Below are 22,500 nucleotides of genomic sequence, written 5' to 3' on the forward strand. Positions count from 1 at the left end.
TGGGTCTGACAGGTGAGTCTGGGTCTGTCAGGTGAGTCTGGGTCTACACAGGTGAGTCTGGGTCTGACAGGTGAGTCTGGGTCTGCACAGGTGAGTCTGGGTCTGCACAGGTGAGTCTGGGTCAGGTGAAGTAAACTAAACTGAATCTAGTGCCACTGATCTTCAAGTTTTAACTATGGAAGTTTAACTTTAAATTCGTAACAACACGCACATAGTAGATGCACATAAATCATCACGCTGCCATAACCAGAACTGTGCCAAAAGCTTTTCAAACTTAATTATACAGTAAATGTTGAACATGTAAAACTCGTAAAAGGCTCCTGTCTGTGGTGCACCTGCCGACCTGGGCAGGTGCACAGGGAAGGGGGCGGATCCCAGGAAACTGCTGCAGGGAATAAAAACTGTAATCCAACTGTCGGTGAGTTTAATCTGAAGTCTGTGTGCGGCGTTCAGCAGGTCTACAGACCCAGACCAGAACCAGACCAGAACCAGACCCAGACCAGAACCAGACCCAGACCAGAACCAGACCAGGAGCAGCACCAGAGCAGGTAGGAACAAAGAGACTGTTATAGAAATAGCAAAAAACTGATGGATAAATGAACAAATACAATAAAAACATCATTCATGTTTTAATGTCTTAGTCCTGGTTTAGTCCTGGTTTAATTCAGCTTTAATCATTGTTTAGTCCCAGTTTAATCTTGATTTAATCCTCCTTTTGTCATTGTTTAAACATGGTTTAATCATGGTTTAGTCCTGGTTTAGTCCTGGTTTAGTCCTGGTTTAGTCCTGGTTTAGTCCTGGTTTAGTCTTGGTTTAGTCCTGGTTTAGTCCTGGTTTAGTCTTGGTTTGGTTTAGTCCTGGTTTAGTCTGGTTTAGTCTTGGTTTAGTCCTGGTTTAGTCTTGGTTTAGTCCTGGTTTAGTCCTGGTTTAGTCTTGGTTTAGTCCTGGTTTAGTCCTGGTTTAGTTTAGTCCTGGTTTAGTCCTGGTTTAGTCCTGGTTTAGTCCTGGTTTAGTCTTGGTTTAGTCCTGGTTTAGTCCTGGTTTAGTCCTTCATCCTAGTTTGTGCCAAGTTTAATAAAAAATGTAGAGATGGTTGAGGAGCCAAAAACTGTACTTAAGTAAAAATAGAATAATGTTACTCAAGTAGAAGTACAAAATGGTCCAAGAAATGACTTAAATAAGGATAATAAAGTATTTGGTGAGACTTGTACTGCTGGATTGTGTTGTCTGTTTTATTTTTAAAACTGGGGTGAAATGACGGTGAAAGGACAAAAAATGAGACAAAGTGAATCAGATCTGAAGGAGCTGCAAGAATCAAATGTGAGAATTTCAGATCGACGATCGATGAAGCTTTTGTCACTTTAGTCACTCAGTGGGAAGAGGAAGTACAACTTTTACTCGAGTAACAGTACTGTTACTGCAATACAAAGTAAATGTGTGCGAATCGTGCAACAATAATAATTAAAAACAATAATTCAAATGCCGAAGACCTGGAGTTGTGTTTCGTAAACCTGGGGACAAGTTTTCACACCATCAGTGGTAGTTTCTCCTTTGACTTTTAGTTCAATGCAAATTGGCTGTTTGAAGAAATTATGCAAATGTCCACCCCGTTCCAGGAAGCTCGCCAAAGAACTGGTGATTAATGCACCTTATTTCACCCCTCCTTCTTTTGTCTATAAAACATTCTGTGGCGGCACTTCTGGGTAAACGAGGACAGGAAAAACAGACAAAGTTAATGTAAAGGAGGGAGAGTTTCAGAGGCCAACGGCAACAAAGGCCCGATCGCCCCAAAGTCGCCCCAGAGTCGCCCCAGAGTCGCCTCAGAGTCGCCCCAGAGTCGCCCCAGAGTCGCCCCAGAGTCGCCCCAGAGTCGCCCCAGAGTCGCCCAGAGTCGCCCAGAGTCGCCCCAGAGTCGCCCCAAGTCGCCCCAGAGTCGCCCCAAGTCGCCCCAGAGTCGCCCCAGAGTCGCCCCAGAGTCGCCCCAGAGTCGCCCCAGAGTCGCCTCAGAGTCGCCTCAGAGTCGCCCCAAAGTCGCCCCAGAGTCGCCCCAAAGTCGCCCAGAGTCGCCCCAGAGTCGCCCAGAGTCGCCCAGAGTCGCCCCAAAGTCGCCCCAGAGTCGCCTCAGAGTCGCCTCAGAGTCGCCCCAAAGTCGCCTCAGAGTCGCCTCAGAGTCGCCCCAAAGTTGCCCCAGAGTCGCCTCAGAGTCGCCCCAGAGTCGCCTCAGAGTCGCCTCAGAGTCGCCCCAAAGTCGCCTCAGAGTCGCCTCAGAGTCGCCCCAGAGTCGCCCCAGAGTCGCCCCAGAGTCGCCCCAGAGTCGCCCCAGAGTCGCCCCAGAGTCGCCCCAAAGTCGCCCCAGAGTCGCCCCAGAGTCGCCTCAGAGTCGCCTCAGAGTCGCCCCAAAGTCGCCCCAGAGTCGCGCCCAGAGTCCCCAGAGTCGCCCCAGAGTCGCCCCAAAGTCGCCCAAAGTCGCCCCAAAGTCGCCCCAGAGTCGCCTCAGAGTCGCTCCAGAGTCGCCCCAGAGTCGCCCCAGAGTCGCCCCAGAGTCGCCCCAGAGTCGCCATGAAGTGCTTTAAAAACCAACTTTAAACTTCTTGGAGCCTGGATCTTGTATTAAATCTCCGTCCTTTACTCTTCTAACTTTCTCTTTCTTCTGTTTCTTGTGTAAACCTACAGAACCATGTCATCGTGCAGTGAAGAGAAGGTGTCAAACGGTGGGGACAAAAGGCACGTAGCGGCGCTGATCCTGGCCCGGGGCGGGAGCAAAGGCATCCCCCTGAAGAACATCAAGACCCTGGCTGGCATCCCGCTGCTGGGCTGGGTGATCCGGGCTGCGGTGGACTCTGACCTTTTTGACAGGTAAACAAACCGAACATTAGAATTATAAACATCAGCGTTTACCTTCTGTATTTTGGTTGTTCTGCGCAGAGATTTAGGTTCTTATTGTCCATTTTACACTATTTTCTAAAACTGTTCTAATGTTTCATCATCACAAACCGACCTGGACTTGTGTTTTGTTTCATTCACACGTTTAACACCCGTGTTAAAGAACTCGAGACCGGATCAGGACTGTTTTTTTGCGGACTTGGTCTTAAAGGCGCTTGGACTCGGTCTTGTCTCGGTCTTAAAGGCGCTTGGACTCGGTCTTGTCTCGGTCTTAAAGGCGCTTGGACTCGGTCTTGTCTCGGTCTTGAAGGCGCTTGGACTCGGTCTTGTCTCGGTCTTGAAGGCGCTTGGACTCGGTCTTCTCGGTCTTGTCTCGGTCTTGTCTCGGTCTTAAAGGCGCTTGGACTCGGTCTTGTCTCGGTCTTAAAGGCACTTGGACTCGGTCTTGTCTCGGTCTTGAAGGCGCTTGGACTCGGTCTTGTCTCGGTCTCGAGGTCTCTTGTCTCGGTCTTGTCTCGGTCCTGAAGGCGCTTGGACTCGGTCTTGTCTCGGTCTTGTCTCGGTCTTGAAGGCGCTTGGACTCGGTCTTGTCTCGGTCTTGTCTCGGTCTTGTCTCGGTCTTGTCTCGGTCCTGAAGGCGCTTGGACTCGGTCTTGTCTCGGTCTCGAGGTCTGACACTTGACGAGTGATAAAATGGAGACAGATTTATAAAAACATTGATATATTTGCGCCAAAATAACAGTAAAATACAAATAAATGTTGAAAATGACAAAGATGGTCTGGATTTGGTCTGGACGGGCCGTGGTCTCGGTCTTGTCTCGGTCTTGGCCTTTAAAAGTCCAGTTCAAGTTCGTTCTAAACCCATTTTTTGATTAGTGTCTGATTTTGGAATCTTTCCCTCTGCTGTTTGTCGTTTTCGTTCTTAGTGTTTGGGTGTCGACCGACCACGACGACATCGAGAAGGTGGGACGTTCTTGGGGAGCTCAGATCCACCGCAGATCTGCAGAAGTGTCCAAAGACTCATCGACCTCCTTGGACACGATGCAAGAGTTCATCCGCCTCAACCCAGGTCTGACCCTCTGACCTTCTGACCTTCTCCTCTGCTCCTCTGACCTCGTTAAGTTTGTTTCCTTTCTCATTTTCTTGGTTTAGTGGTGGACATCGTGTGCCACATCCAGGCCACGTCTCCGTGCCTGCACCCGTTCCACCTGAAGGAGGCGCTGGAGTACATCTTGAAGCGCGGCTACGATTCCGTCTTCTCCGTGGTCAGGAGGCACCACTTCCGCTGGCAGGAAATCAAGAAAGGAAGTACGTTCGGTTACGATTTTTATTACCTTTGAGAGTCAGAGTGGATTTTTTTCATTATGATTTGTTTGTTTTTTGTTTGTTTTCAGGCGAGGAGTTGACCCGCCCTCTGAACCTCGACCCGTGTAACCGTCCGCGGCGTCAGGACTGGGACGGGGAGCTGTGTGAGAACGGCTCCTTCTACTTCGGCACCACAAAACTGATCCGTGAAGGACGGATACAGGTCAGAGACTCACTGAACCCACATTTAGAGCTCGGATACTCGGGAACAGACTCGACACCGGTGTTGGTCTGGAGCCCGGCCTCGAGACGGTTTTTTTACGGTCTTGGTCTCGTCTCGTGGACTTTACACTGACCTGACTTATGTCTCAAGTCTCTCTATTTTTTTATTTTTTTTTATTTTATGCATTTATTTTGGGGAAGTAAAGATTTACATTTATATACAATGGAACAAATAACATAAGTGAAATCATAATAGAAATGAAAATAACAACCATAAAAAAAATTAACTATTATTATTACTATTTTGCCCAAAAAGGAGTGCACTGTAAACCCACATTTTCTTTTACATATTAAGCCATGCTAATATTACTAATCTTTTAAATATTTTGCAAAAGGCGGGACCATTACTAAACAAAGTGTGAATTGTAAACTATTTTAAACTAGTATTTGCTGTACTCATGGCTCTGAGTGGAGACTCACACTTGGATGTTTTTACCGGTGAAGGGAGGTGCTTGGCACCTGAACTCTCCCAAACTGCACCAAACCACATTTGACTTCCTGCTCGGACTGTTGGCTTCAGTCCAGCGTCAGTTTGCTTTATCATCACATGGTAAGTGAATAAATATGATTTATGTTCCCGTGAGACTGAATAGTTGGAAACATTGGTTGACGCTTGCAGCCAAATAAGACTAAAGTGAAGTGAACTTGTGGTCACATTGTGCTCGTTATCATCTGCTAACAGAGAACAGCTAATGCTCGCGAATCACACGACGAAAAATACTATTTTAATCCAACTCGGGCGGGTGGCGGTTTAACGACGCATGGACCCATAGAAGTCCTCACGTCCACCGTGTGCACCGCGCCTCAGAACTAAACCAGGACTAAAACAGAAGAGCGTCTCCTCCTGGAGGCCGCGCGAATCCAATTTTAGAATGAATGTATAGAGTTGGTGTTTTTGTTTTTTTTATCGAGACTCGTTTTCGTTGTTTGCTATATGATTGTTCTAAAATCTAAAACCGTGGGTGCAAATGGAGAGTTTGGAGTTCAAGTATTTAGATTATCACCACAAAATTGCATAAAAGCTTTGGTTGGAATTAAAAACTAAAACATATTTTGTGTTTTACAGGTGATGACCCAACAGGCTGTGGAGCTGTAAATACTGTGAGTTCAGCTGTGATAAGAGAAGTTACTACCTCAGACACTACAGAACTAATTTCTTTTTCTTTTTTTTTTTTAGATTTGTCTGGAATTCAAAAGGATTGTGGGAAAAGACCTGCACCAGGAATTGTATTCTGCCCTTGATAACCACATGACCCGTTTTATTTAAAGTTTTAAAGCTGACGAGGAGCAGCGTGGGTGACGGTTGGCACAGCTTTTGCAGCAAATACAGGTAAAACTTTTGTAACCCGGTTAAAAATACATGTGCAGTAAAAGCGTCATAACATAGTTAATCTAAAATGGATAAAAAGATAATTCATTTTTATTAAAATACATACTTCATGTTAATGGTTAAATGTATATTTCTTTTAACTTATCATACAGTATCATTTTCTGTCTTACAGTCACTGGATTCTACTGAAAAAAGGACAGTCACACTCAGGTCTTCCTGACTCACTCGGAGACAATCCCACTCAATTCTTCAAATCTAGAAGCTTTGTAAATGTACATTTTGTTTGTAATGTGAAACTTTTAGAATGTGACATTTATTGTATAATTTGAATATGTCTGTACATTACGAGCTCCAGCCATTCCATGAATATTATTTATCTTAAAGTCAGATTATTATTGATTTTCAAATATTTGTTTGAACATTTATCAGTTATCATGTCAGCATAAATTGAATTTCATACAATTTATGTTTTGTCTTTCTTATTGAGTCTGTTGTAGTTCAGTAATTTCATTCACTATTGGTTATGTTTCTGGCATTAATGTTTTTCTTTAGGACGGTGATGAATCCTTTCGCCAAATGGACATTTGGATCTTGTTAGTAAATCTGAAGGTGTTTCTCCTCCAACACCAGATCTTCACCCAAAGCAAATGCTGCTACAGGGAACAAACAGAAGACTGCACTTTATTCAGGTTTAAGCATGTTATTATTGCACTATTTTTGCAATAAATTTGTGAGAAAAAAAATGTCATTTTATGTCAGTTATTAAAAAAATAATATGATGTATAATTTGCATCTAATTATGATAACTAATAAACATAATCAATAAATACTCATAAATATCAGAAATACATACTGATAAAAATAAGTAATGATTACTGTAATACACAAGTAATGCTTAGTTAATTACTTGTAAACATTAGTTTTAGAGACTTCAGTTCTTTAGTAATGGATTATTTTGGACAGAAGACTTTATGTAAACAGAGCTTGATTTGTTTAGTTTTTGATATTGTAAAAACCAGACGTCCCAGTGCGTCTCTCACCACCGCGGTTTTAGTCATGATTACTAATTTGGGTTTACAGTGTGGGAAGAAGAAAACGTATTTAATCCCAGCCCTACTCTTCATAATCGAACACAATGATCTTATTTAGCGTTTTTCAGACATTTTGAATTAAACTATATGAACTGTTTACAAGTGCAGACAAAGAGTCACTGTTATAGTTTTGTCGTAGAACATAAACGCACCAACAAAGGTAAAGTTCAGGACACAGACAATGAATGAAGAAACAACAAATACAAGTCATGTAATGGACAACAAACATAAAGCAGCGCTACAGAGGCAGTTTTGTTCTAATATTCTGACCCACTCTCCATAAACTGTGACCAGACCAGATGTTTATAGAACAACTTGAATTTATGGAGATTTTGTCGTTGCTTGAGACGTGGATCCAGTCTGTTCCAGAGTTTTACACCACAAACAGACACACACAAACTTTTACGAGTCGTTCGTACGTTAGGCAAATTGAAATGTCCAAACCCTCTAAAATGATAAGTTCTCTCATTTTGAATAAGCTTTGAATATTACGTGGTAGTAAATTGTTGCTCTGAATAAAATGACCAGTGGATAATATTTTACAAGTTCAGGAATCTTGAGGAGATTGGATTGAATGAAATAAAAAGATTGTGGGTGTGTTAAAAAAAACAACTTTATGGATGATTCACAGAGCTCGTTTCTGTAAAATAATCAACAGATGAAGTGTAGATCAGTAAGTGTCCCTCACACTTCAACACTTCTGTGAAATAAAAGAACCAATGAACAGTCGAATGTACGAAGGGCATTTTGATCAAGGTCATATTTCACTTTGTTTACCACAGCAAGACTTTTGGAAATGTTTGTTTTGACGTGTCTGATGTGGCTTTTCCATGATCATTTACTGTCTATTATAACTCCCAGGAATTTATTTTCATTTACATTTTCTATTTGGACACCTTCAATCAACATGTGTAACTCTGTGTTAATCTTGCGATTGCCAAACATCATGGCCTTGGTCTTACTCAAGTTTAATGACAATTTATTGATATTCATCCACTTTTTAATTTTATTTAGCTCCTCATTCAGACTTTTATGAGTTCATTATAATTGTGACTATAAAATATGTTGGTCTGCCAGTACTGGATGTGTGGCGCCATCTACAGGCCGTTAATTTCATATTGAAAGTGCATGTTGGTTCAGTCAGCACTTTGTAAGTTTGTTTTGAAAAGTGCTAAATTAATGATTATTATTATTATTATTATTTGTTTGTTATTTTCCTGTTCCCTCCCAAACTTTCTGCCTTTGTGAAACTCCAGTGCAGTTGAGTTAGAGTGAACTTTGCCACAAAACCCATCTGTGCTGGACTGTTTTGCTGTGTCCGTCCTGATCAGCGATCGGACGCAAAACACTTCAGATTTATTGGTGGCCAGAAATGAAGGATGGACAGTGTTATACATGTTGTTCTAGAACATCAGTGCGGCGTAAAAAGTGTCGTCAAACTCTCGATTTGGTCTCGATGAGCCGTGGTCTCGGCCTTTCAAAGTCTCGGTCCTGAGGTCTCGGACGGGTCTTGGTCTCGATTCGCGTGGTCTTGACTACAACACTAGTGTCTAGTGTCGATACTAGTGGGTCAGTCCGTCAGTCCACCCTCCCCTTTGAGCATCTCAGATTTGGCTGAAAAAAAATCTAAACATTTCTAAAATGACCAAATGAAAGAATCTCAAGTTTTCTCTCAGTCCCTTGAGTCGTTCCTGAGTTTGGTCCATTGAAGTTTTGGGGCCATGTTCACTTTTTCTGAAGCCTTAATTTATAAACATGTTTGAGACCAGAACTTCATCAATAATAGAGCGAGGAAGATGAACATTTGTATTATTGTAGACTCTTGGTCATAGATTTTAGAATCTGTTGTCAAATATTGTGTGTCTTTATTAAATCTCACATTTAGTTGCCACTCAATTTTTTGTTCAGTTTTTGAGGTCCAAGATCTATTTACTCCAAGCAGATCTTTACAAACTAACTGAACCTGAATATTTGAGAGAATGAACATTTCTGACACAAATCTCACACTGTTCTGAGTTTTCATGTGGGGTAGAGTCCCAAATATATTAATAGGTGTTTGTTTCCAGGGCGGGAAAGTGGCGTACTATGAGATGCTTCCCGAGTACAGTGTGGACATCGATGTGGACATCGACTGGCCCGTGGCTGAGCAGAGGGTCCTCAGGTCAGAACAAAACACTTCATGTTTCTACTGCAGCTTTTCTACCACTAAAGATCCTCTCAAAATATCCTGATATCGTATCGTCAAAAGTATCACAACAACATAATATTTTTCACACTGTAAGTCGCTCCAGACAAAAAATGGGTGAAGAAGAAAAAAACATATATAAGTCTCACTTTTTGGGGGAAATGTATTTGATAAAATGAGAGATCAGCAGCAGACATGTCGTGTGTAAAGTGAAGTTGTAGTAAAAACAACAGAAGAGAAGAACAGACTGTTAACGTCACATATGAACAGTTCTTCAGATGTGAGTTCTGCAGATTTCTGTTGGGGCTGTTCGAGGGGCAGAGTGTCCAGAGTTTGGGTTCAGTCTCAGAGAAGCTCCTGTCCTCCTGGTTTTAAGTCTCGTCTTAGACTGCACGACCTGGAGCTGGACCTCGGACCTCAGACCTCAGGAGGAGTAAATCTGGATGAGATCCGAGACGTGACACGAGCCCAGAATATTCAAAGCTTCAAAAACAAACAATAAAATAACTTTAAAAGGAACATCAAACCAGAGTAAAGACGTGAGGGTTGGGGTAACGTGTTCTCTTCTTTTTGTTCCTGTTAAAAGTCGCGCTGCAGAGTTTTGGACTCACTGTCGTCGGTAAAGTGCGTTTTGTGAGATGCTGCAATAAAATGTGTCACAGTCGTCCAGGCCTGATGAGATAAAAACCTGCATGACTTGTTCAGAAAATTTAAAAGATAAAAAGGGTTTGACTTTAGATCAGTGTCACAAATGATAAAATCTTGATTTTAAAATGTTGTTGATCTGTTTGTAAATTTAAATTCACTGTCTCTGGTGATGCTGAGGTTGGTGACTGTGGGACGTCCATAATTTTTGAGGTGTCCCACATCAGTGAAGGTTCTACTGGTCCCAAACAGCATCACCTTAGTCTTTGCTTCATTCAGTTTTAAAGAGTTTTGGGCCAAATGAGCCTTGACGTCAGACACACAGTCGAGCAGAAGTGTCAGGGGCAGTGACTTTTTTCCAATAGGCAATAAATCTGGCATCATCTGTGTAAAAATGGTAAAAATTTCTCCAAGTGGGAGCAGGTAAAGTGCAAAAAGCAAAGGCCCCAGGATTGAACCCTGGGGGACTCCACTAAGAAGAAGGGCGGACGACGAGGTGGAGTCCCGCAGCCTCACAGTGAAGGACCTCAGAGAGAAGTACGACCTAAACCAGTCCAGGACGGTCCCTCTGACACCCACACGTTCTTCACAATGTTTTAAAAGAGTCGTGTGGTCGACTGTGTCAAAAGCAGGAGTCAAGTCTAAAAGCACAAATTATACAAAACATGTCTCAGACTGAGTTCAAACTTTGACTTTTTAAAAAAAGAGTCAGTCTCTTTGAACACATGCAAAAGAATCAGATCCCGTGAAAGAGCCGAAAGTCCCATCACAGTTGTTGACTTGTTTCGTTGGTTTCAGGTACGGTTACTTCGGGCGCGACATTCCGGAGGTGGTGAAGCTGATGTTCTGTAACGTCTCCGGGTGTCTGACGGACGGACGGATTTTCCTGATGGCGTCTGGAGGCGAGATGATCTCCATCAACACCAGGGACACGGCCGGGCTCCGGATGCTGAAGAAAGAAGGAGTGGAGGTGAGGAACGAACACGAAAAAACACACAAAACAGTGAGCGGGGTCGCCTCTCCACAGATCTGACCTGGAACACTGTCTGGTTTGGTCTCCGTGGAGATAGAAAGGTTTAATGCCACAGTGTGGAACATTCCAGACAAAATAACAACATCTAAGGACAAATGACAAGTTAATCTGACGGACCCTCCACCAGAAAAGTTACACAGTGCAGCTTTAAAGTTTGTATGGAGGATTTTTTTTGTTTCAAAGTTGTCAGTGATAGATTATAGATGCAGTCGCCTTGTAATTATGATGACCAAAAAAAGAGAATAAAAATTCATCAACTCTGGACGTGGTGGGGCTAAACATTTGCCAATAGATAACGACACTGCCTCGTTATCTGTGAGCTGACAGGCTGTCAATCAAACTCCCTACGTTTCTAGTGTAACTGACTTGTCTGCGCCGCCGGTACGTGGTTTACGTACGACTGTCACGCAGTCCACAGACGCAAGACGCACAGACGCTGTTTACTCCACCAACGCAACAGTTCTTAGCGACTTTTTTGACCTATATCTTCCTCGCAGTTCGCACAAAGTTTGTTGCAATGGCGACAAGAATCCAGGAGCAGTTCGCCGCAAAAGAAAGTCCGTTTTTGAGGTGAAAGAAGAAGACAAGGGGAAAAGCAGCGAAGACAAACTAAGGTGATTCTTGGAGATTCATTCCAGCGATGGCGCGACTGAAGCAGACGAAGAGTCTAAAGACTGAACCACTGGTCCACAAATTACTCCTGGACAGGAAACTTCTGCTTATTATGAAAACTTTATTTCCAAGAGCGACACAAACGTTTTTCAGGACCCGAATGTGACGTCCTGTGTCTGAAAACGTCATTTTCAACGCAAAGAAAGAGTCCACCTGCTGCTGCGTGTTGTAGTAGGAGCTTCATTCGCACTGAATCTCCGCTCCCCTCTGCACCCCTTTCCTGCTCCTCTCTCCTCTCCCTGCTCCCTGTTTCGCTCCCCCCACTCCTCACTTCTCCGTCTTGCCTAAACCAACACTGTAGTTAGTTGTAGTTAGTTGTAGTTAGTTGTTTACAAGTCATGTGCAGCGATGAGGACTTGTTTTCTAGAAACAAACCTGTTTGTGGCGTAAGGAGGAGGAGGGAGGAGGTGTTTCTACGTAGGAGCTGTAGGGGAGGAGGTGGTTTCACACAGGAGCAACATTTGAAAAAGGACAAACAGTCGCTGGATTTTTCATTCCTTGGAAAATCCTCTATACAACCTTTAAATATTCATTTATTTTAGCACAACTCTGCAAAAACCCAATAAATATTTAATCAGACAAGAAGTAAGTGTGGTTGTCAGTCTGGTGCCCCCTAGTGTCTCCGCTCAGTTTCATTTCTCTCCAGTGACTAGATCAGAATCAGAAAAACCTCGACGATTTACAAAAACCTCGCAAGTTGTAAACATTGCACTGAGCCATGACGTCAAACTGGTGCAACACAACAGGAAACAAAGTGTCGATGGACGTAGACGAAGACAGACATTCTGTGTTGGCGACGATTTAAAGGATTTAAAGTCAGAACAAAGAGAATGTTTGGTGAATTTGATCTCGGGGAAAGACGTTATTGTTCTTCTTCCTACACGATTTGGAGCTTTACAAACGTCACGACCAAACAGCAGCGATTGGTTCAATAAAAAAAGTCCCCGCCTCCTGTCGAGCGAACGAATCCTAATGCTGCAGGTCACACGGTTTCCACCAAGTGAAACCAGCTCAGGAATCAGAACAGTGCACGGGGCCCATTATAAAGTGTTTTATTGTCTGAGAATGTGCGTGTTTGCATGCTAGTTAAAATCTCTGAAAGTTGTGAAATGTGCTTATGCTGTATTTTTTGGAGTATAAGTCGCTCCAGCCAAAAAAAGTGTAATGAAGAAGATAAAAACATATAAGTGTCACTTTTTGTGGTAAATGTGTTTGATAAACTGAGAAATCAGGAGCCGACATGTAGTAAAAACAACAGAAGAGACGAACAGACTGTTCACACTGTCACATATGAACAGTTTGTTTATGTTGAGTGTTTTATTGTGTTTTGTGTGTTTCCAGGTGATCTTGTTGACCTCCACGCTGGACCCGGTGGCCCAGGCTCTGTCCCAGACCATGAGTGAACATCTGGGCTGCGCGGTGCTGCCTGTGGGGGACAAACCTCTGATGGACCTGGAGCCTCTGGTGAAGAAGCGAGAGCTCAACTGGAAGGACGTGGCCTACATGGGTCAGTGCGCACGCTTCCGCTGTCACCGTCAGGGTCGGCAAAAGTATCGAAAATCTGATTCTGATCGATACTAAAACTAGATGCTCATTTTTCACAGGGATCGATACTAAAAAAAGTCCAATGAAAAGAACAGAAGTGAGTCGTTCCTGAACAGTTTTAGAACAATCGTGAGCTGGATCAGAACAAAGGACCCAAGGACCTGGTTTAGACCTGGTTTAGACCTGGTTTAGACCTGGTTTAGACCTGGTTTAGTCCTGGTTTATGGTTTACCTGGTTTAGACCTGGTTTAGACCTGGTTTAGTCCTGGTTTTGGTAGACCTGGTTTAGACCTGGTTTAGACCTGGTTTAGTCCTGGTTTAGACCTGGTTTTAGACCTGGTTTAGTCCTGGTTTTTAGACCTGGTTTAGACCTGGTTTAGACCTGGTTTAGTCCTGGTTTAGACCTGGTTTAGTCCTGGTTTAGACCTGGTTTAGACCTGGTTTAGTCCTGGTTTAGACCTGGTTTACCTGGTTTACCTGGTTTAGACCTGGTTTTAGTCCTGGTTTAGTCCTGGTTTAGACCTGGTTTTCCTGGTTTAGTCCTGGTTTAGTCCTGGTCCTGGTTTAGACCTGGTTTAGTCCTGGTTTAGACCTGGTTTAGACCTGGTTTAGTCCTGGTTTAGACCTGGACCTGGTTTAGACCTGGTTTAGTCCTGGTTTAGACCTGGTTTAGTCCTGGTTTAGACCTGGTTTTTAGACCTGGTTTTAGTCCTGGTTTACCTGGAGTCCTGGTTTAGACCTGGTTTAGACCTGGTTTAGTCCTGGTTTAGACCTGGTTTAGACCTGGTTTAGTCCTGGTTTAGACCTGGTTTAGTCCTGGTTTAGACCTGGTTTAGACCTGGTTTAGACCTGGTTTACCTGGTAGACCTGGTTTAGACCTGGTTTAGTCCTGGTTTAGACCTGGTTTAGTCCTGGTTTAGACCTGGTTTACCTGGTCCTGGTTTAGACCTGGTTTAGACCTGGTTTAGACCTGGTTTTACCTGGTTTAGACCTGGTTTAGTCCTGGTTTAGACCTGGTTTAGTCCTGGTTTAGACCTGGTTTAGACCTGGTTTAGTCCTGGTTTAGACCTGGTTTAGACCTGGTTTAGACCTGGTTTAGTCCTGGTTTAGTCCTGGTTTTAGTCCTGGTTTTAGACCTGGTTTAGTCCTGGTTTAGACCTGGTTTAGTCCTGGTTTAGACCTGGTTTAGACCTGGTTTAGTCCTGGTTTAGTCCTGGTTTAGACCTGGACCACTGAGGGATGACACAGATATAAGACCACATAGGAACAGAAAAGAAAGTTCTATCATATTTTTCAGAGATTTTTTCAAGAGAAACATTGAATGAACAGAGTTTTCACGTCTGGTTTGTGAATCAGATCAGAGGCGTCGTTTATATGTATATATATATATATATATATATATACATATATATATATATATATATATATATATATATATATATATATATATATATATATATACGCGCCGCGCTCACAAGCCACCGAATATGACAAACCAAACTGTTCACATTTACACATATATTTAACGTGTTTAACACTTATTTAACGAGTCAAATGATTCTCCATATGATAATGATCCTCCCACTGTGAGTTTGTGTGTTTCATGTTCTCCTCCTTTGACATTTGTACACAGACAATTAAATAATCATTTGTTTAATGAGCGACAAACTGAAAAGATAAATACGTTGAGGTGCACGACAGTTAAATTTGTTTAAATTTGACAGATGAAAATTTACACAGTGTGAGGTTTATTTTTTAAGAGTAAAGATCATCGGTGTTGTTGTTCTGACTCTTTGTGTTGATTGATTGATTGATTGATTACATTTATATATCGCCTTTCAAGATCCCCAAAGCTCTTCACAGTTTATTATTCAGTCACTCCACACTCAGTGGTGTAAACTACTACTGAAGCCACAGCTGCCCTGGGGCGTTGGTCAGTGATCGGCTGAAAACATTTTAAATTCATTGACTGGAAAAACAGTGGGAGGATCATTATCATATGGAGAATCATTCGACAATGTGACGTGTCAAATAAGGTGCTAAACGTGTTAAAATATATGTGTAAATGTGAACCGACTGCCGCACTACAGCGTCAACAGGCTTTTCTAATCGTTAATCAGTGACGCCGGGAGCGACGCACAGGAGGTGGAGGAATTCACGGACGCCTGACGGTCGCACAAAAACAACTATGACCCGCCGAGCTCCCGGTCACACGAGTAAAGTGTGTGAACGAGTTTAAAAACACAGTGGCCCTTTAAACTGGTTTGGTCCTGGAAACTCTGGTGAATATTGAATCTTTCTTTAAATTCCTTTGTGTTTTTTCCGTAGGATGTGATGAGACGGACGTGGAGTGCCTGAACGTGGCGGGTTTGAGCGCCGTGCCCGCGGACTCGCCCGTCGTGGCCATGAACGGAGCCAAGTACATCTGCAAAAGTGTCGCCGGAAAAGGAGCCGTGCGCGAGTTCAGCGAACACATCAGACTGCAAAAACGAAAAGCCAAATCTCAACTGGAGCAGGACCGGATCGACCGAGCCAGTTCCTACACACACACACACACACACACACACACACACACACACACACACACACACACACACACACACACACACACACACACACACACACACACACACACACACACACACACACACACACACACACACACACACACACACACACACACACACACACACACACACACACATCACACACACACACACACACACACACACACACACACACACACACACACACACACACACACACACACACACACACACACACACACACACACACACACACACACACACACACACACACACAACACACACACACACACACACACACACATCACACACACACACACACACACACACACACACACACACACACACACACACACACACACAACACACACACACACACGACACACACACACACACACACACACACACACACACACACACACACACACACACACACACACACACACACACACACACACACACACACACACACACACACACACACACACACACACACACACACACACACACACACACACACACACACACACACACACACACACACACACACACACACACACACACACACAACATACACGACACACACGACACACACACACAGACGCACACAAGACACACACACGACACACACACACACACACACAACACATACACACACACAACGACACACACACACACACACACACACACACACACACACACACACACACACACACACACACACACACACACACACACACACACACACACACACACACACATCACACACACACACACACACACACACACACACACACACACACACACACACACACACACACGACACACACACACACACACACACACACAGCACACACACACACACACACAGAACACACAGAACACAACAACACAACAGTTTTTCTGAGGCGCGGGATTTGCTCAAGGACGTCCAGTCAGTGCATCAGTCCTGGTTCAGTCCTGGTTTAGTCCATTCTCCATTTTTTCCATTTTTCATTTAAACACGAAAAAAAAAAAAAAAAAAAAAAATCATTTTGGTTTTGGACACAAATAATGAAGAAAAAAAAAAAAAAATATATATATATATATATATATATATATATATATATATATATATATATATATATATATATATATAAAATGTGTTTCTCACCTTCCACGGTGGTTGGTCTCTCACCCTCATTCAGCTCAGGTCGTCTACCAGAGGCCTGGGAGCTTGACAGTTCTGCGCAGTATCTTTGCTGTTCCCAGTTCTGCACTTTTCTGGACTGAGATGTTCCGTTGTTTTTCCCGGTATCTGTTGAAGCCTCTTCCAGTTTGGGGGTTACAGCCCCGAGTGTCCGATCACCACAGGCTCCACTGATGCCTTTACTTTCCAGACTCTCTCCAGCTCTTCCTTGAGCCCCTGGTATTTCTCTAGCTTCTCGTGTTCCTTTTTCCTGATATTACCATCGCTTGGTATTGTGATGTCCACCACCACGGCTCTGCTCTGTTTCTTATCCACCTCCACTATGTCTGGTTGGTCCATCTCCATCCTGTCAGTCTGTATCTGAAGTCCCACAGGATCTTGGCTCGGTCATTCTCCACAACCTTTGGAGGTGTTTCCCACCTTGATCCTGGGGTCTCCAGCCCAAACTCTGCACAGATGTTTCTGTACACTCTGCCCGCCACTTGGTTATGTCGCTCCATGTTTGTTTCCCTGCAGCATCTTACACCCTGCAGTTATGTGCTGGACTGTCTCAGGAGCCTCTTTGCACAGTCGACACCGGGGGTCTGGTCTGGTGTGGTAGATCTGGGCCTCTATTGCTCGAGTGCCCAGGACCTGCTCCTGTCTCCTAGACGATGTGAATGCAGCACTGACAGTGATATATATAATATATATATATATATATATATATATATATATATATATTTTATTTTTTTTTTCTTATTTTTGGTTTTATTTTGAAAAACGAGTGAATGAACGACACATGGATTAAACATGAATGAAACACAAACAACTCCAGCTCTGTGTGTGACCAGGAACATTAGAACATAAGAACATAAGAACATTAGAACATCAGAACATTAGGACATTAGAACATCAGAACATTAGAACATTAGAACATTAGAACATTTCTCTCCTCACACGACACAAACACAAAGTCGAGTGTTTTTTTTTCCCATTCAAGTTTATTGGAAACAAAGGAACAGTATATATCGTACATTGACGCACCTTTTCAATTATCATTCCTTTTCTCCTTTTCTAAAAGTAAATAAAGTCACTGTACTTATATTATAGAAATGATCAAGCTTAACAAAAGGAAAAAAGTTTGGTAATATTAAAACTAATAACAAAACAAGAAAAAAAATTATAATAATAAAATAAAATAATAATAATAAAACAAAATAATATATATATGCATATATACATACATACACCCGGACACATATATAAACACATACATACATATATATACATATATGCACACATACATACACATACACGGTCAGATATAAAAACACGGTGGTTTCATCAAGTCAAACTCAATTAAAATCAGATCTAAACAGGGCAACAAACATTCTCCAAGTTTTCCAGTAATTGTCAAATTTGTCAAAGTCAAGTCTCATATTAAATGTCAGTTTTTCCATGACATAAACGAGTGAACAACATTTATCCTCAATGCACCGAACTTTATCACTAAGCCGTCTTTTTGTAATACACTTTTTCCCAGCAGCCAGTAATATGTTATAAATATATTTTTTCTTACGTTCTATAAGTTGGGCAGGTTTTATCCCAAGGTACAATGTCTCAAAGTTGTGTGGTAAAGTAACAGAGAACTTTGTCAGTCCTGCTCCTGACCTGAGACCAGAACTGGGAAAGTTCTGGACATTCCCAGAATATGTGATAATGAGCGGCGCTTCCTGTCCCACACTTTGTCCAACAGGACGTGTACAAAGTCCAGTGTTTAGAAAAGTTTGATTCTTTCTTGTAAATTTGTGTAAATGATCTGAACATTTTCTGCACAAATGTAACTCACAACTGCAGAAAAAAACGTCTTGAAGCTTAGTTGTTCATCCAATCACTGAAGTCATTTATCTTTTGCTTAATTTATGCCTTAAATTGTTGTTTTAAATGTTTTTTAAACTTTTGTCTGCGAAGGGAATGTGGCAATAAAACTGAAATGAAAACGTCCAAACGTGTGACGGTTTGTTTTTAATCGTACAAAATGGTCAAGAGCCGGTACGCTATTTCTGTTTCCGTAGTAACCTGCTTTAAAGGTGCACTGTGTAACTTTTCACCTGCTCGTTTCTATGGAGACGTCGCTGCTCTGTCTGGAATGTTCCACAGTGTGACTTTAAACTTTACATTTATTCAATCACGGGAGGTTTTAAAGCTCAAAAATCGACAGAAAAACAGACGTCGTGACTGTGAGCGCGTCGCCCCTCCACAGATCTGACCTGGAACTGCATCCGGTCTGGTCTCCGTGGAGATAGAAAGGTTTAATGCCACACTGCAGAACATTCCAGACAAAGCAAGAATCATCTCCATGGAGAAAAGCGTTTGACGGCGCCTCTGGACACGCGCGTGTGTGTCTACGGCCGAATGTTCAGCGGTTACCATGGTGACACAACAAACACTTTAGCAAACGGGTTTAAAGGTTTCCCAGATATCGGTATCGGTATTGAAAATTGTGCAGATATTTGGCAGCAGGACTTTTCAGTGCATCAGATCTGTGATTTTAAATCGAGAGAACGAGGAAAAAAAGAAACAGATGAACAACGAGACGAAAAATCTGAAGAAAAAAAGGTAGAGCGCTTCACTGGGTCATAAAAGAATTAAAAAAGTCTACGAGGGTTAAAACAGAAGTATTTAAAGCACAGGTGTCAAACATACGGCCCGGGGGCCAGATCCGGCCCTCCAACACCTTTAATCTGGCCCTCGGCTGATTTTCTACTCAAATATTGTAATTATATTTTCTATTTAAAATGGTTGTTAATTTTGTGTGGTGTTTATCACAGCAGCGTCTCCAGCGTCTCTGTACGTGGCCCCTCCCACCAGAGCAGCACAAATGAAGACTTGTCTCTTTCCAAACGCTCTTAAAGGACGATCGTTTTGACTGTTGACCGTGACACCCTCATCAGAAAAATGTCCAACATGAGAAAAGTGGAGCCGAGTGCAGGATTTTACAACAAAAATGGACTTATTCCTGTTTACAGACAAGTTCATGTTCAAACTTTGTGTTGAAATTGTATTTTTCTTCAAGTTTCAGGTTGTTCATAATATTATAATATTTTGTAAAAGAAAGAGTTCATCAGTTAAAAAAGATTTCGTGTAATAGATTTGTGTTTCTCTGCACAAATATTTGAACTTCTTGTTATTTTTGGGGTTTATATGACATGAGTTTTCTGATCCGGACACTTTGGATCAAAGTCGGTTGGACACGACCCCCGGAACAACATGAGTTTAACTCTCCTGGTGTAAACAGAAAGTTTCCCTGACTGGGAAATGTAAAAGTGGGTTAGGTTCAAACCCAAGGCTCCCACTGAATATTGGGTGAGTTTGCTCATCACGTATATATTCCTCATGGTTGGTTGGTTTGTTTTGGGGGCTGCTCGATGTCTTTTTCCAATCGTCATGTGATGTTGTCATGTGATGTTGTCATGTGATGTTGTCATGTGATTGATAATTGGTTGTATTTAATGACACTGGTGTGTCTTGTTTTATCACTTTGTCCCATGTCGCTGGTGTCTCTTCATGTAATAAAGGACTTTTAATATATTCAGTCGTGTGCCTTGGGTTTGTACTTTACACACTTTTACATTTTCGAGTACTGGCAAATTTCTGTTTATAGGCAAAAAATATGTTAGATAATTATGCAACAAATTATTATAATTATTTTTATTTTTATTAATTTATTATTATTTATATACTTTTTTTTTTGCAAAAGTAGGAAGTTAAAGATGGGGTATTGGTAAATATATATATTTTTTAATTGTTAATATTAAGTGACGATTTTTTTGTTTTGAAAATGTAACATTTCCCACGGTAATAATTCAATAAATTTATCAAGATTTATTAAGTCTTTGATTAGACACACAAGGAAGGACCTGACACACACAGAGGAGGGACCTGACACACACGAGGAGGGACCTGACACACACGAGGAGGGACCTGACACACACGAGAGAGGACCTGACACACACGAGGAGGGACCTGACACACGAGGAGGGACCTGACACACACAGAGGAGGGACCTGACACACACGAGGAGGGACCTGACACACACGAGGAGGGACCTGACACACACGAGGAGGGACCTGACTGACACACACGAGGAGGGACCTGACACACACGAGGAGGGACCTGACACACACGGGGAGGACCTGACACACACGAGGAGGGACCTGACACACACGAGGAGGACCTGACACACACGGGGAGGGACCTGACACACACGGGAGGACCTGACACACACGAGGAGGGACCTGACACACACGGGGAGGGACCTGACACACACGAGGAGGACCTGACACACACGAGGAGGGACCTGACACACACGAGGAGGGACCTGACACACACGAGGAGAGGGACCTGACACACACGGGGAGGGACCTGACACACACGGGGAAGGGACCTGACACACACGAGGAGGGACCTGACACACACGGGGAGGGACCTGACACACACGGGAGGAACCTGACACACACGGGGAGGGACCTGACACACACGGGAGGACCTGACTCACACGGGGAGGACCTGACTCACACGGGAGGGACCTGACACACACGGGGAGGGACCTGACACACACGGGGAGGGACCTGACACACACGGGGAGGACCTGACACACGGGGAGGGACCTTGACACACACGGGGAGGGACCTGACTCACACGGGAGGGACCTGACACACACGAGGAGGGACCTGACACACACGGGGAGGGACCTGACTCACACGGGGAGGGACCTGACACACACGGGGAGGGACCTGACTCACACGAGGAGGGACCTGACACACACGGGGAGGGACCTGACACACACGGGGAGGGACCTGACTCACACGGGAGGGACCTGACACACACGGGGAGGAACCTGACTCACACGAGGAGGGACCTGACACACACGGGGGAGGGACCTGACTCACACGGGGAGGGACCTGACACACACGGGGAGGGACCTGACACACACACGGGAGGGACCTGACACACACGGGGAGGGACCTGACACACACACGGGGAGGGACCTGACACACACGAGGAGGGACCTGACACACACGGGGAGGGACCTGACACACACGGGGAGGGACCTGACACACACAAGGATATTTCAGTTGATGTTTTAAAGACTTTGCAGCTTTTACACAGAAGAGCAAATGTTTTGTAGTTTGCGGAATATTTTATTATATATTATTTTATTTATTTATTATTTTATTCTCTATTATAATTGTACGACTCAAACTCAGACAAACTTTATTGATCCACTGGGAAAAGATCTGGACACAGAGTCACACAGAAACAATAAATAAAATAACAAAGAGTAAAAATATAAATGTAATAATAAATTCTAAAAGAGCAAGAGTCAAATTAAACATAATTCTATAAATGTAAATGTTCAGTCAAAATAAAATACAAACAATTCTATTTCTGTTTTCTGCTCTGTGTTTAAAAACCGTGTTTGAGGCTGAACGTCTCCAGAGCTCAGACACCAGTGACACACGCCGTGATGTCATAAAGTGAGGGTCAGTGTGAGCGCGGCAGCTACAGAAATGTTTAAACGATCTGTTCATGATTTGAATTCCAAATGTTGAAGTTTGATCAAGATTAAAAGTCCTTTATGACTTTATTTTAGGTCAATATCCCAAAAAGCACAAGTTTAATCAAAGTGAACAGATTATAATTAATATTTGTTTTCAACAAGCAAAAAGAACTGAAAAAAAAGGTTGATGTACTGAGTAAATCTGACGCTCAGAGTTTTTCTCTTGGCCAAAGGAAAGTAGAAACAGTT

General features: G+C 43.1%; 1 protein-coding gene across 1 annotated transcript in view; it reads left to right on the plus strand.

The window, feature by feature from the left end:
• Window positions 1–2,677: 2,677 nt before the first annotated feature.
• cmasa (cytidine monophosphate N-acetylneuraminic acid synthetase a) overlaps window positions 2,678–22,500 on the plus strand; it is a 20,158-nt gene continuing 335 nt past the window's right edge. Inside the window, exons 1-8 of the mRNA XM_055150592.1 lie at window positions 2,678–2,856; window positions 3,810–3,952; window positions 4,036–4,191; window positions 4,278–4,411; window positions 8,958–9,052; window positions 10,520–10,691; window positions 12,768–12,933; window positions 15,300–15,506. Coding sequence (XP_055006567.1) covers window positions 2,678–2,856; window positions 3,810–3,952; window positions 4,036–4,191; window positions 4,278–4,411; window positions 8,958–9,052; window positions 10,520–10,691; window positions 12,768–12,933; window positions 15,300–15,506 — 1,252 coding nt within the window. The remainder of the gene's footprint in view (window positions 2,857–3,809; window positions 3,953–4,035; window positions 4,192–4,277; window positions 4,412–8,957; window positions 9,053–10,519; window positions 10,692–12,767; window positions 12,934–15,299; window positions 15,507–22,500) is intronic.

This window comes from Boleophthalmus pectinirostris, unplaced genomic scaffold (genome assembly GCF_026225935.1).
Source record: "Boleophthalmus pectinirostris isolate CB_2022bp ecotype Guang Dong unplaced genomic scaffold, ASM2622593v1 HiC_scaffold_1, whole genome shotgun sequence".
NCBI lineage: Eukaryota > Metazoa > Chordata > Actinopteri > Gobiiformes > Gobiidae > Boleophthalmus > Boleophthalmus pectinirostris.